The sequence below is a fragment of the Oryctolagus cuniculus genome, chromosome 1, assembly GCF_051225735.1.
Source record: "Oryctolagus cuniculus isolate XC-2025 breed Fujian yellow rabbit chromosome 1, ASM5122573v1, whole genome shotgun sequence".
Lineage (NCBI taxonomy): Eukaryota > Metazoa > Chordata > Mammalia > Lagomorpha > Leporidae > Oryctolagus > Oryctolagus cuniculus.
The window spans coordinates 98,781,563-98,794,388 of record NC_142867.1 but is presented as its reverse complement, the minus strand read 5'-3'; the positions used below and the strand labels follow the sequence as shown (position 1 = coordinate 98,794,388).

Genomic DNA, 12,826 nt, shown 5'->3' with positions numbered 1-12,826 from the left:
GTGATCCGTAGGAACCCATGAGAGAGAAGCACACATGATTTGTCTTGGTACTCTTATATGTGGCACACAGCTGGAACTTCAAAGGATTGATAATGTTTATCAAACAAATATGTAATTGAGTGAATGTTTAGTTTTCATGGAAAAAAATTATTCTTTATGTGCCAGGCTAATGCTGGTGATAGGGATGTGGACGTCAATAGGACAAGGTTCCTGTCCTTAGAAAATGGACAGTCCGAGGTGGGATAGACACTGTAGGCCCATGTCCTGAAAGAGCAGATTCTGTTTCCTTTAAGGCTAAAGAGTGTCAGCCTCCAGACTGCATCATTTTGAAGATGTGAATGAATACCAATTTAAAATTCTTTTACCCATTAATGAAAACAACTTTTAAAATAAATTTTGTCTCTTGAGGAAATGTATTCTTATAGACCCAAATGTCAAGCTGTAACAGCATTGTGTGATATGAGCAGATGAGCATTGTTTATATATTTCAAGTGGCTTACTTCTAGTAGGGGTCTGTGTCAGTCATAGACAGAACCTTGGGAGTCAGAGCTGCATGGATGGTCTGAGCTACTTTGTCTTCATTTTCTGATTTTTGAGATGAGGTTTAAAATGGAAGTCCTGGTGGTTGACTTGTATAGATAGTCACACAAGTTGAAATAATCTATCCTGGTTTTAATTTTGGAAGTTGTAGAAAGCTTTGCTTTTTTCTGATCTTGTACAGTTTAATAGTTCTGAGATTAAAAATACTAGTTAGTTGAATATTGTAGCTTATATAGTATTATGTATAATATTTGATTATAATACTGAAAATAGTTAAGGTTTTCTTTATTGATAGAAAAGTAAATTTATCATCCTGGTATGCCTTTGTGGCATTATCTGAAAACTAGATATAATTGTACCTTAAAGTACAGAATTGTTTTTTAAAAGGAATAAGGATTTCTAGTTGATAGACTACTGTGCACACTGTTTTTATTTTGTTGCTGCTGGTTAATTTACTACTTGTTATTTTCTGGGTGATTCTTTGGGGTTCTGTCCTTAGAACATAAGCTTACTGCAGTATTTTATATCTGTGTTCTTAATAACTGTAAAGGCGTTTTCAATGTTATGAGAAATTCAACTTAGAAGTAATTCTTCTCCTCTCCTCTGTAGCCATGGACCCTAAGTTCTTTGAGGATGCAACTCTTCAAGGCTTAGGAGAAATCAATGGAATGTTTTTAGTGACACATGGAATACTGTAGTTCAGGAGATATATTCAGATTATAGGAACCTATTCTGAATTTAATTTTATTAAGAATTTCATGATATTGAACTTTCAACAAAAGCACTGACATTGAATTTGGACATTAATTTGTATATGTTAGAATATTTTACTTACAGCATAGTGATTGTGATAGAACCATTCTGCATAAAAAGTAGTTTTAAAGAAGGAAGTGAGAATGAATTTTCAAGGAGTGATCAAGCCAAGACAATATTGTTTGATAAACAAAAAAGGATGAAAATTAAGAGGAAGAGATAATTAATAGTAGCAAAATTAATGATAAACAGAAACAAGGTTAGGTAAGAGGACAAAAAAGTATACATTAGTTTAAATAGTTATTAAGGAATATCAGCAGAGCAATAAGAACAGGAGCCAAAGTGAATATCATCTATCTTGTTTTCTCTCTTCCATACCAGAGAATTAGACAGATAAACGCTATTATTATCAAGTTTGGCTGGCATTATTGTTAGTAATTGCAATACATTTTGAAGAGTAATGTAACATGGCAATGTGAGATTACTGGTATTATTTTTATCTTAACAGATGAATTAGCTAGCTTTGGACATCAACTATTTGAAACCCAAATTAACATGGAATGTCTTTAATAAAGGGACTCTGACTTAGGTATTCTACTTATTTTCATTTCACATTGATTTTAAGAACGTCTTTGTCAAACTGATCTTTTTACTTGGTTACTGCAAATTGTAGACTCAACAGTAGTCTCTTCAAATATTTGCTGAGTCTTGACTTTATTTTAAAAATAACATTATTGGTCCTAATCTGTTGTTCTCTTCTGGGTGGAGGGGACACTCAGAGAATGATAACGGAACAGCAAACAAAACTGTAGACAGCCTAGATCTCAACATTCTGTCTTTTCCTTGATCCTATTTGGTACTTCCTTATAAGGTGGAGTAGATTGGACAATATGGATATGTAAAGATATGTAATGCCATGACTCTGTGTAAACTGACTTTAGGATGCAAACAGCTTTTTTTTTATATATATGTTTCTTTATCCTTAGGGATACAAGTTCCTTCCATGTATTTCCTCAGATTACCCTCAATGGTGACTGTCATTAGATCACACTTCTTGCTTCTTAATACTTCTTAATGCATTTATCTATTTTTTTTTGACAGGCAGAGTTAGAGAGAGACAGAGAGAAAGGTCTTCCTTTCCATTGGTTCACCCCCCAAATGGCCGCCACGGCCAGTGTGCTACGCCAATCCAAAGCCAGGAGCCAGGTGTCTCCTCTTGGTCTTCCATACGGGTGCAGGGCCCAAGCACTTGGGTCATCCTCCACTGCCCTCCTGGGCCACAGCAGAGAGCTAGACTGGAAGAGGAGCAACCGGGACAGAATCCAGTGCCCAAAGTGGCACTAGAACCTGGAGTGCCGGCACCACAGGTGGAGGATTAACCTAGTGAGCCGTGGTGCCGGCCTATGTATTATTTTTCATTATAATTTCAGTAGTATAAGTTTGAGTTCCTTTTGCCAGGGTATCTGGGAGTGCGTATATAGAGAAAACAGAACCTTGATGCTGTCTGGTCAGATTCCTGCTGCATTCTTGGGTCCCTTTACTTTTATGGATGAAAGAATGCAAATTATCACAAAGTTATTGCACTTCTTATTTCTTGTTTTGTCTCTCTTGGGGTCTAGTTGACCTATATGACTTCCACTTAGATTACTAACATAAGCCCTCTGTTTCTATTTGATAACCTTGATGTCTTTGTCCACTTATATACTGTAGATTCCCTCTCTGGTTGAAATTTTCCACTGAATGCATTTTGCTAAGAAATAGGATGGTGGGCCGGCTCCATGGCTCAGTAGGCTAATCCTCCGCCTTGCGGCGCCAGCACACCAGGTTCTAGTCCTGGTCAGGGCGCTGGATTCTGTCCTGGTTGCCCCTCTTCCAGGCCAGCTCTCTGCTGTGGCCCGGGAGTGCAGTGGAGAATGGCCCAAGTGCTTGGGCCCTGCACCCGCATGGGAGACCAGGAAAAGCACCTGGCTCCCGGCTTCGGATCAGCGCGATGTGCCAGCCACAGCGCGCTGGCTGCGGCGGCCATTGGAGGGTGAACCAATGGCAAAAGGAAGACCTTTCTCTCTGTCTCTCTCTCTCACTGTCCACTCTGCCTGTCAAGAAATAGGATGGTAATATGGAAGGTATATAGAGACAATAAACTAACAAATTGAGTATTCTGTGAGGGCCGAGGAAATTGATTAAAATGATTTTGATGGCTCCAACTAGTGGAGCAGAGACTTAAGAAGGGAAAAGCACATGCTCTGGGAGTTAGGGGAAGGAACAGATGCACAGGCAGAGGCCAGTGAACCCACCCTGTGTGATACTGCAGTGCTAGATATATTTGTCAAAACCCATAGAAAATGCCACATCAGGAGTGGACCCTAATGTGAATTATGGGCTTTGGGTGACAACAATTCAATGGAGGCTCGTCAATTTTAACGAATGTATCACTCTCAATGTTGATATTGCAGAGGCTGTACATGTGTGGGGTGGGGAGAATGTAAGGAATATCTACCTTCAGCCCAGTTTTGGAACCTAAAAGTGGCCTAAAAAATGGAGATGATTTAGGAACAAACAGACGCATTCATTCCTGTGTCTTAGAAGCATTCAGAAGGTTAACTAAGGTTGACTTATTTTGATTCAAAATGAATCAGTTAACCTATTGGGAAATTTGTGTGCCTAAAGAAGTGCCTCTCTTGCTTCACTCACTGCCAACTGTTTTTGTAAGCATTTAAAAATCTGTAAGTTTAATTATTTGTATTCTGATTCATTAACATTTGTTTCCCATTTACCTCTAGGTTTGAAATTTGAGGACATTCAAGAAAGATTTGGTGAGGAGTTCTTTAATATATGCTTTGATGAGAATGAAAGAGTCCTTCGAGCTGTAGGTGGCACATTACAGGACTTTTTTAATGGCTTCGATGCTTTATTGGAACACATTAGAACTTCTTTTGGAAAACAGGCCACTCTGGAGTCACCATCTTTCCTATGCAAAGAGCTCCCTGAAGGTACTCTCATGCTCCACTGCTTCCACCCGCACCACGTCGTGGGCTTCGCAATGCTGGGTATGATTAAGGCTGCAGGAAAGAAGATCTACTGCCTGGACGTAGAGGTGGAACAGGTTGCAAATGAGAAGCTGTGCTCCGAGGGTTCAAACCCAGGCAATTGTAGCTGTCTTACGTTCCTTATCAAAGAATGTGAAAACGCTAATGTCACAAAGAACCTTCCACGAGGAACCTCCCAGATTCCTACAGACCTCAGAATTAGCATCAACACCTTCTGCAGAGCCTTCCCTTTCCACTTGATGTTTGACCCCACCATGTCAGTCCTTCAGCTGGGTGAAGGCCTGAGGAAGCAGCTCCGATGTGACACTCACAAAGTGCTCAAGTTCCAAGACTGCTTTGAGATCGTCTCCCCAAAGGTGAATGCCACCTTCGAGAGGGTCCTGCTGCGGCTGTCCACCCCCTTTGTGATTAGGACCAAGCCTGAGGCTTCTGGCACTGAAAATAAAGACAAGGTAAGTGGCCATGTGCTTGAGATGAGGGATGGGAACTAGAAGAATGGATAATTCAATAAATTACATGCTTCTTATACTTGTAATTATTTAGGCAAGTGAGATTAAAGTGCCATTTAGAAGATTACTGGTCCCTGGATATATGTAAAAAGATTTGGCCTAATTCCCAGTCATTTTGCGTAGTGTCTGCCCCATCCATTAATTTATTTCAGCATATAAAAATAAGACATTAATATCAGCTATTGCAATTACAAAAATGATGGGACTCACTTAAAATATGTTGGCATCAGCTCATGAATATTTCAAGTGATTGAAGTCAAGCTCTGAGAGAAATGTTATAGATTGAGTGCCACACCATGGGGTGACTGTTTCATTTTAAAATAAATCTAAGTTAAAAAACTAATTATAATCTGAATATACTCTCTTCTAAGTTTCATGCTTTAGGATCATCTGGTTTACATCTTATTTTGTGTTGTAACGCAGAATAATATACTCCCCAAAAGTTGGAAAATTAAGTGACTACCTCAAAATTAGACTCCCAATGAAATGTTAGTTTTGAAATAGGGACTCATTTTTTAGGATATTTTTAGTCTTCCAGAGCATATGATGAATACTATGTATGCTTACTGTGGGTTTTCTTTGAGTCCATTTTGAGAAAGTATAGGCTTTAAATTATAAGCAAGTGATGAAAAAGAAACCAATAATAAATCTTAGAATAGCTGAGTTTAAGCAAACATTCTGTCCCCCATGTGGAATATTTTAAAAAGTGAACATAAAATGTAAAGAAAAAAAGTCACAGATATTTTAACATTTGATAATGTACTTTCAGTAATTAAAAGGAAAATAATGTTAATTTTCTGGACATGCATTTAAACGTAAGTCATTCAGTTTCCAATCGAACACCTTTATAACATGTTGTATCAGAGCAAATGATGTTCCTGGAGGCTATTCAGCTTGTTTCCAAGCATTTAGGGGAAGTTGTATGCTGTTAGAATGAACAGGCTGTTCTGAGTGAACGGAAAGAAGAGTTGCAGAAATAATTGCAAATGCAGTGAATGAGTAATCTACATACATACATTCTGGAATACCTGCTATCATACAGGAATGAGGAAGTAGCCTCTGAAAGCAGAGCCAAAGATGTTTCTGAGGATTTTATATCGCCTTAATTTCATAATTAATTTTAAATTTAAAAGTTCCATGTAAAAATTTAATTAAAGTGCTTGAGAAAGATTGGATGATAAACATTTTTTCAATATGACTAGTTCAAGTATTAGAGGAAAATCATTCAGTAATGCTTTCATTGTGTTAAGTTCAGTGATGTGAAAAATACCTAAGGAAAGAAGTGGATTCCAGTTTGGTACTTCTGGGTATTTTATCAGAATGGATCATTATTCTCCCTATTTGATCACACAAAGATATATAAAATAATATTTTAACTCGTGCATATTTTATGTACAATTCCTAACAATTTTGGAACCTTTTCAAATGGAAGAAATGTGTTAGATGTCTATTTTTGTTTGCATTTGTAGTTCCTTTGAAGCCAGAATTATTGTGTCTTTTTAATTCAGGGAATACAAAAGCTGTAGGTTCTGCTTTACGTTTGGCTAGGAGGGGTGGAGGCTTTTTTTGCCTTTAAAGTTGAAGTTAATAGTTTTGAAAATGTGCTTGAACCAGAATATGTTATTACCAATGTTAATCGCATTAGCTAGTTTATAGATTTGAGAAAAATTAATTTAATTTAAAGTTTCTGCTTCAGATTTTCCTCCTATATTTCATTTGGCTTGTATTTCTATTTAATTTGTATACCAGGATAAGAAATAGACATAATGAAATGATGACTCAAATGTCAAGGCCCCCTGCCAATTCCAATAATAAGGAACTGTGCTCATTGAGAAGATGCAATTATCATTTAAACATGTTAGAGGTAGTTTAAAAAAAAAGCAACAGGCAGGGTTTTTAGAATACAGATAATAGTCCGCTCATCCTTTTTCTGCTTATTCACCTGGGTTTGCTAGAATGGAACATTTGGGAGACCACAGTTGCTCCAAATTGCTCCTTTAATCATTAAGATTGTGGCCTGGAATCATAACCAAATGAGGAATGTTTTTGAAATTATATTTCACCAAATTCCATTATGTTTTTGTTGATAAATTTAACTTATTATTTCCCCATAATTACCATTCTTATTAATGGATAACTCCATGTTGTCTAAAGTCTCTAATTTTTAGTTGACTTTGATAAGAAAGTGCTATTTTAAAATAATTTAACATATGTAGTCCTCATCCTAACATTAAAGGCTTTCATAATTTAATTATTTTGCCTGTACACTGAGTGCTACCAAACCACCACCCTTGACATTAGTGGGGGAAAAAACCAAGAGCTAATCATGCAGCTGTATAGTAGTAAAATCATTCACACATTGAGTGTGAGCCTTTTGAAAAAACATGGGATTTGTCATTTTGAGTTGGCAGTCATGAGTTGACTATATGGATAGAGGCAGAACATACTCAGTAACAATTCATTGACATACAAATGTAACAAAGTTTTCTTCCTGGCCTCCAAAGTATTTACATACTGCTTTCTGGGCTGTACAGATGTCAAGATTGGTCACCAGTAGCCAGGCTGTTACTGAGAGGCATCTGACAGTAGTCAATTTAGCTTCAATTCAACAGATTTGCAATCAGAAGAAACTTCCAAGTGTCTTGACCAAGCTTTTGGCCCATCCTTTGGTTTCCTGTACATCTTCTCCAAATGACCAACCATCCAGGACGTAGTCTGCTTTCCTTTTTCCTCATATGGATTTTTGTGTTTTCATTTGATTTAAGCTCAATCTCCTTTTCATCATCATCTTTTCCTTGCAGATCTCAAGCATTAAATGTGACAAAATTAGTTAATTTATTAAAACAAAAACAGATTCAACATTTGGAATAAAGACTCAATTAAGAATCCATATTCATTTGTGCTGGGCATCTCATGTTATTCAAATCTAATATTGTTCTCAGTACTGGACAGTTTATTGCATGGATCTTTGGAATTAAAAAGCCCTGCAGTGAATTTAGGAAGAAGCTTCTGCAATTCAGTGAGCAGTTTGAGGGTTAATGTTTAGTGAAGTAAACCTAACCTTCTGGCATAGACTTCAAGCCTTCTTTGTTTGGAGGGGATTGTGTTTGTAGAGAGGATTGCTGGAAGTCAGAATAAGGCCCCTGAGCTTCCTTCTCTACATTGTAAGGTTGTGATGTGTGGCAAAGTGTCTACAGATTGGGAGAGAGGTGTCTTTGACAACCATGATTTTTAGCAAGTTCTTTAATCTTTGAGGCTCAGTTTTTTTTCATCTGGAAATTAAGGAATCCAAACTAATAGCATTTTTTACCCCTATAGAAGTTGTACGTAACATACATACTTGTATGTTTGTTTATATTTTGAAGATCTATTTATTTATTTTTGGAAAGCAAGTTTTTAGAGAGAGAGGGAGAGAGAGATCTTCCGTCCTCTAGGTCACTCTCCAGATGGCTCCAACAGCCAGAGCTGGACCAGGCCCAAGCTGGAAGCCAAGAATTTCCTCTGGGTCTCCCACATGGGTGTCAAGGGCCCAAGTGCTTGGACCATCTTCCGCTGTTTTTCTCAGGCTATTAGAGAGGAGCTAGATGGTCAGTGTAGCAACAAAGACACAAACCAGCTCCTATGTGGGACGCTGGTGTCACACAGGCGGTGGCTTTACCTCTACACTGCAATGCTGGCCCCATTTATTTATATTTTAAAAACAGAACATGATTACATTTCAATATATAACTTTTGTACAAACAAAAAACCAATAAAAAAAGTGGAAAACATTTGCAGTGCATGATAAATTGGTAACATAATTATGAAGGAGCTCTCAGGGATCAGGAACAAAGTGATTAATATTACAAAGGAAGTGAACAAATAAGGAACTGAGGAAAAGCAAGTAACACAAATGACTAATAAGGTTATATGCAGATGATTCCACTTAACATTAACAGAAGATGAAAGCAATTTTTCTGTTATATTAATGATTAAAAGCGCTGATATTTTATCTTAGTGCAGTTTTAAGAAATGGAGAACTCTTATTCAAACTTTGGGAGAATTTGCTCCAAATAGGGAAAAATGTACTCAAACCTTGGGTTTTGCATATACATAGTCCTGGAAATTCCAACACATAGAAATTATTCCAAAGTTGTTAGAAAAATTCAAATTTATATGTAAGTATGTTAACCAACATACAAAATTAGTAGCTAATATATCACTCCTGCCGCTTATACCAAATTGTTTATGAAAAAAAAATGCCCTAATGATGTAGACCAAACTCCATTAATAGTAGATAACACTGCATAATAGAATTAGAATGAAGAAAGACACTTAAGTAATATAAATACTAAACTCCATAAAGTTCTACACCCTTTATATTTACCTCTTGGGAAGTGATCATTATAAAGACTTGCACTTCATACTTCTGCGCATGTTTACAATGCAAACCAATCAGACCAAGGGACTAACTTATACATTTCCTTTGTGTCAGGAGCTTAGCAGCTCCTCTAAATAATAATAATGAATAATAATAATAATAGTAATAATACATTTATGTAAGTTGGTTGATCATAAAGCTTTTTTTCATCAATGTGATTTAATGAACATAGATGCATTTTCAAACAGAGATGGGGAGGAATCTCACTTATCTTTCATGAATATTCATCTTGTTATCAAAACAGAGTTAAAAATTCCAACAGTGTAGACTGCCTTCCTGAGAAGATTGTTTAATCCCTTCCACCTGTAACATTTCTCTGCTTCATTCTTCCACTCAACTTTTTGTCCTATACAAGAAAGTACTGAATATCAATAGATTTAATTATTTTGAGAAGTATTAAGCTCCCCTAACATTTTTCTAAACTATGGCTTGGGCCCTGTTTCTTGCCTCCTTAATGAAGATGGGAAGGCAGCTTGTTATAAATTCTGTAGAAGCTCTGTTTGGATCTGCCTTTTATTTACATTCTATCAATATTTTAGAATATCAGTTTTGCTTTTCAGATTCTCATAAGTTTGGAATTATGTTTTCATTTCCTGCATCTACTAATATCTGCTGTGTTCACTTATCAGAGCATTTTGCAGTGACTTCCAAAATAAAATGGGTAGATTAACTTAGGCACCACCTGGAGCAGCAACAGATTTTGAGAAACAATAAATAACATGGATTCTTCTGGCAAATTTTTTTTCTGTCTTTTTTTTTTCTTTTTAGTAGCAACGCTTCAGAGGACTTTAATAACACCCTGGAAGGAGCCCAGCATTTGAAATATATCATCCCTAAGACAGAGCAATAGCATTGTTACTCATCTCCACTTTTGTTCTCAGGGTTGGAACCGAGGAAACGCATACCAAAAACACATTTCTTTTTTAATCCTCAGACATAGCCTCACATTTGTCTTATTAATTAGAAGCTGCAAATAAATGCTGAGATATAATTTTCCAGAAACAAAGTAGGAAATATCCTTTGATTTCTGTGGTTAAAGCAGGGTCCAGAATTCTCGTTTGTCTTTTATAGATAGGTGCCCTCCTTTTTTCTGACATAATGATCGAAAACTTTTTATAGTTGTTCATTAATCTTACCATACCATAATGAAACTGTTGAAAGATGTTTCATCTGCTTGTCAAGAAAATATTATTTGACTTAAATTTAATTTGGGAACATATAAGCATTTCTTCCCTGTTCAGATCCTAATATTCTATTAGAGAATTTCAAATATTGAACAGTAATTTTGGTGATAAACAACTTCACATTAGTGCTTTCTATATACATTAACAGAACATAGACATAACTTCATTCAAAATTATACTTGCTCGTGCAAGTGTAAATACAGTCTTTTCCGAAATGTTTATTTTTCACATACTGAAAGGCACAGTGACAGAGAAAAGAGGGAAGGCAGAGACAGAAAGAGAATCTTCCATTGGCTGATTCACTCCCAAATGTCCACAAGGCTAGGGCTGGACCAGCTGAAATCAGGAACATGGAATTCCATCTGTGTCTCCACACTTGGGTGGCAGGTGCCCATACACTTGAGCCATCATTTGCTGCCTCTCAAGAATCGTTAGTAAGAAGCTGGATCAGAAGTGGAGTAGCCAACCTTCAGCTGGTGCTCAGATATGAGATGCAGGTGTCATAGATGGCCTCTTCCATTGCTGCACCACAACACCTGCCCCTATAAAATATCTTTAATGTTTAGTGTTGCCTGTATTTCTCTAGACCTACTTTCTGATCTTTTAAAGTAGATTACAGATTTTATATTCTGATGTAGATGATATTGTTCTTCCTTTTAAAAAGTGCCTAATGTTAAAATGAGTGAAGAGTGCTGTTACTGTATTTTTATAGTTTGAGGACACTGTGGATGATTACGTGGTGAGTTATATATTCCTAACCATGATTCTCCTGCTCTCATTTTTGTCACCATGAATGATTGCACCCTTGAACCTGGAAAGGAGGTGCATCCTATCATCCATCAGACATTATTTTGTTTTAGTGTTGTAGGTTCTGAGAGGGAAAAATTAGTACCTTTAGTTAAAAATTATGTAAAATCATTTAATTGCTCCTTTTGCTTTTCAGTTAGGATCATTTTATTTTATCCAGTAGCTTTAAATCTCAGTGAGCTAAAAAGCTGAAGCACTATTTTGAATATGTTGTCTACCTCTTCATGTTAATGGTGTTCTCTTTATTCAAATAAGCATCAGTATAGTGCTACGATTAGTAAATGTATATATGTGTGTGTGTGTAATTACGCAGTGATCAAAGTGTTAGTTTTAGAATATTTTACTCTCCCATAGTTTTCTGTCTGTATTTGCCGTCATTCCCTATTCCTTCTCTCAACCCCAGGTGACCACTAGCCTGCTTGCATCTCTATAGGCTTTCCTTTCCTAGGTATGAATTATCAATGTATTTACATAATTTGTAGTATTTAAAATTGTGTGCAGCATATTTTTGGGGTTCATCCATGTTGTAACATGTACTAGCAGTTTATTTTTACAGCTGAACAGCATTTCATTGCATAGGTACACTACAATTTGTCCTTTTACCAGTTGATGGACACATGATTATTTCCAGATTTTGCCTATTAATGGATAGAGTTTAAATGAACATGCACTTTTGAGAGTTTGTGCGCATATATTTCCATTTCTCTTGGGCAGACTCATAGAAGAATTGCCATTTCATGTGGTGAGTGTATGTTTAGTGTTTCAAGAAGTTGCCAAAATATTGTACAAAGAAGCTATGGCATTTTCCAGTTAATCAACAATGTATGAGAGTTCACCTTTCGTCACATCCTCATACTTAGTATTTTTTTTTTTTCTTAGAGAGTTATTTATTTAGCTGAAAGTCTGAGTTACTAGAGAGAGAGAGAGAGAGAGAGAGAGAGAACTTTCATCTGCTGGTTCACTCCCCGGAAGGCTGCAACCACCAGGGCCTGGGCAGGCTGAAACCAGGAACTAGGAGCTTTATCCAGGTCTCCCATGTGGGTGGCAGGGCCCAAACACTTGGGGCATCTTCTTCTGCTTTTTCCAAGCCATTAAGGACATTGGATTGGAAGTGGATCAGTTGGGACATGAACCAGTGTCCATATTGGTGGCGAGATTCTGAGATTTGTTATAATTGGTTCCAGAACTCAGTCACAACTTAATTCTTGATTGTTGTAGCAACTTTTACTGATTTTCATGATTTTCCTTTTCCAAACGGATTTCATCTTACTATCTAATTAAGATTCTGAATTAAGCAACTTGATCTCTTTGTGGGTTGGGCATGATCCTTGAGTAAGTACAGAAATGGTGATGAGAGGTAGTACTGTGTATAATTAAGAATCTAGTCTCTGGAGTAGCCTTTCCCCAGTTCAGACCCTGTCTCTGCCGCATACTAGCCGGATGGCCTTAAGCAGTTTAACTTTTTAAAGCTTGTTGTCCCCAACCTAATGATCATTTGACCTCTCTTGTTCTGTCCCATTTCCTTGCCAAATTAACTTCCGTAATCTTCTAACTTCCACAAAATGT

At 36.8% G+C, this 12,826-nt stretch overlaps 1 protein-coding gene across 4 annotated transcripts in view; it reads left to right on the top strand.

The window, feature by feature from the left end:
• Window positions 1–12,826, top strand: part of GUCY1A2 (guanylate cyclase 1 soluble subunit alpha 2) — a 354,367-nt gene that overhangs the window by 81,903 nt on the left and 259,638 nt on the right. For all 4 annotated transcript variants that reach the window (XM_051820049.3, XM_089333342.1, XM_089333343.1 and 1 more), the window contains exon 4: window positions 4,074–4,792. In XM_051820049.3, the coding sequence (XP_051676009.1) occupies window positions 4,074–4,792 (719 nt within the window). The remainder of the gene's footprint in view (window positions 1–4,073; window positions 4,793–12,826) is intronic.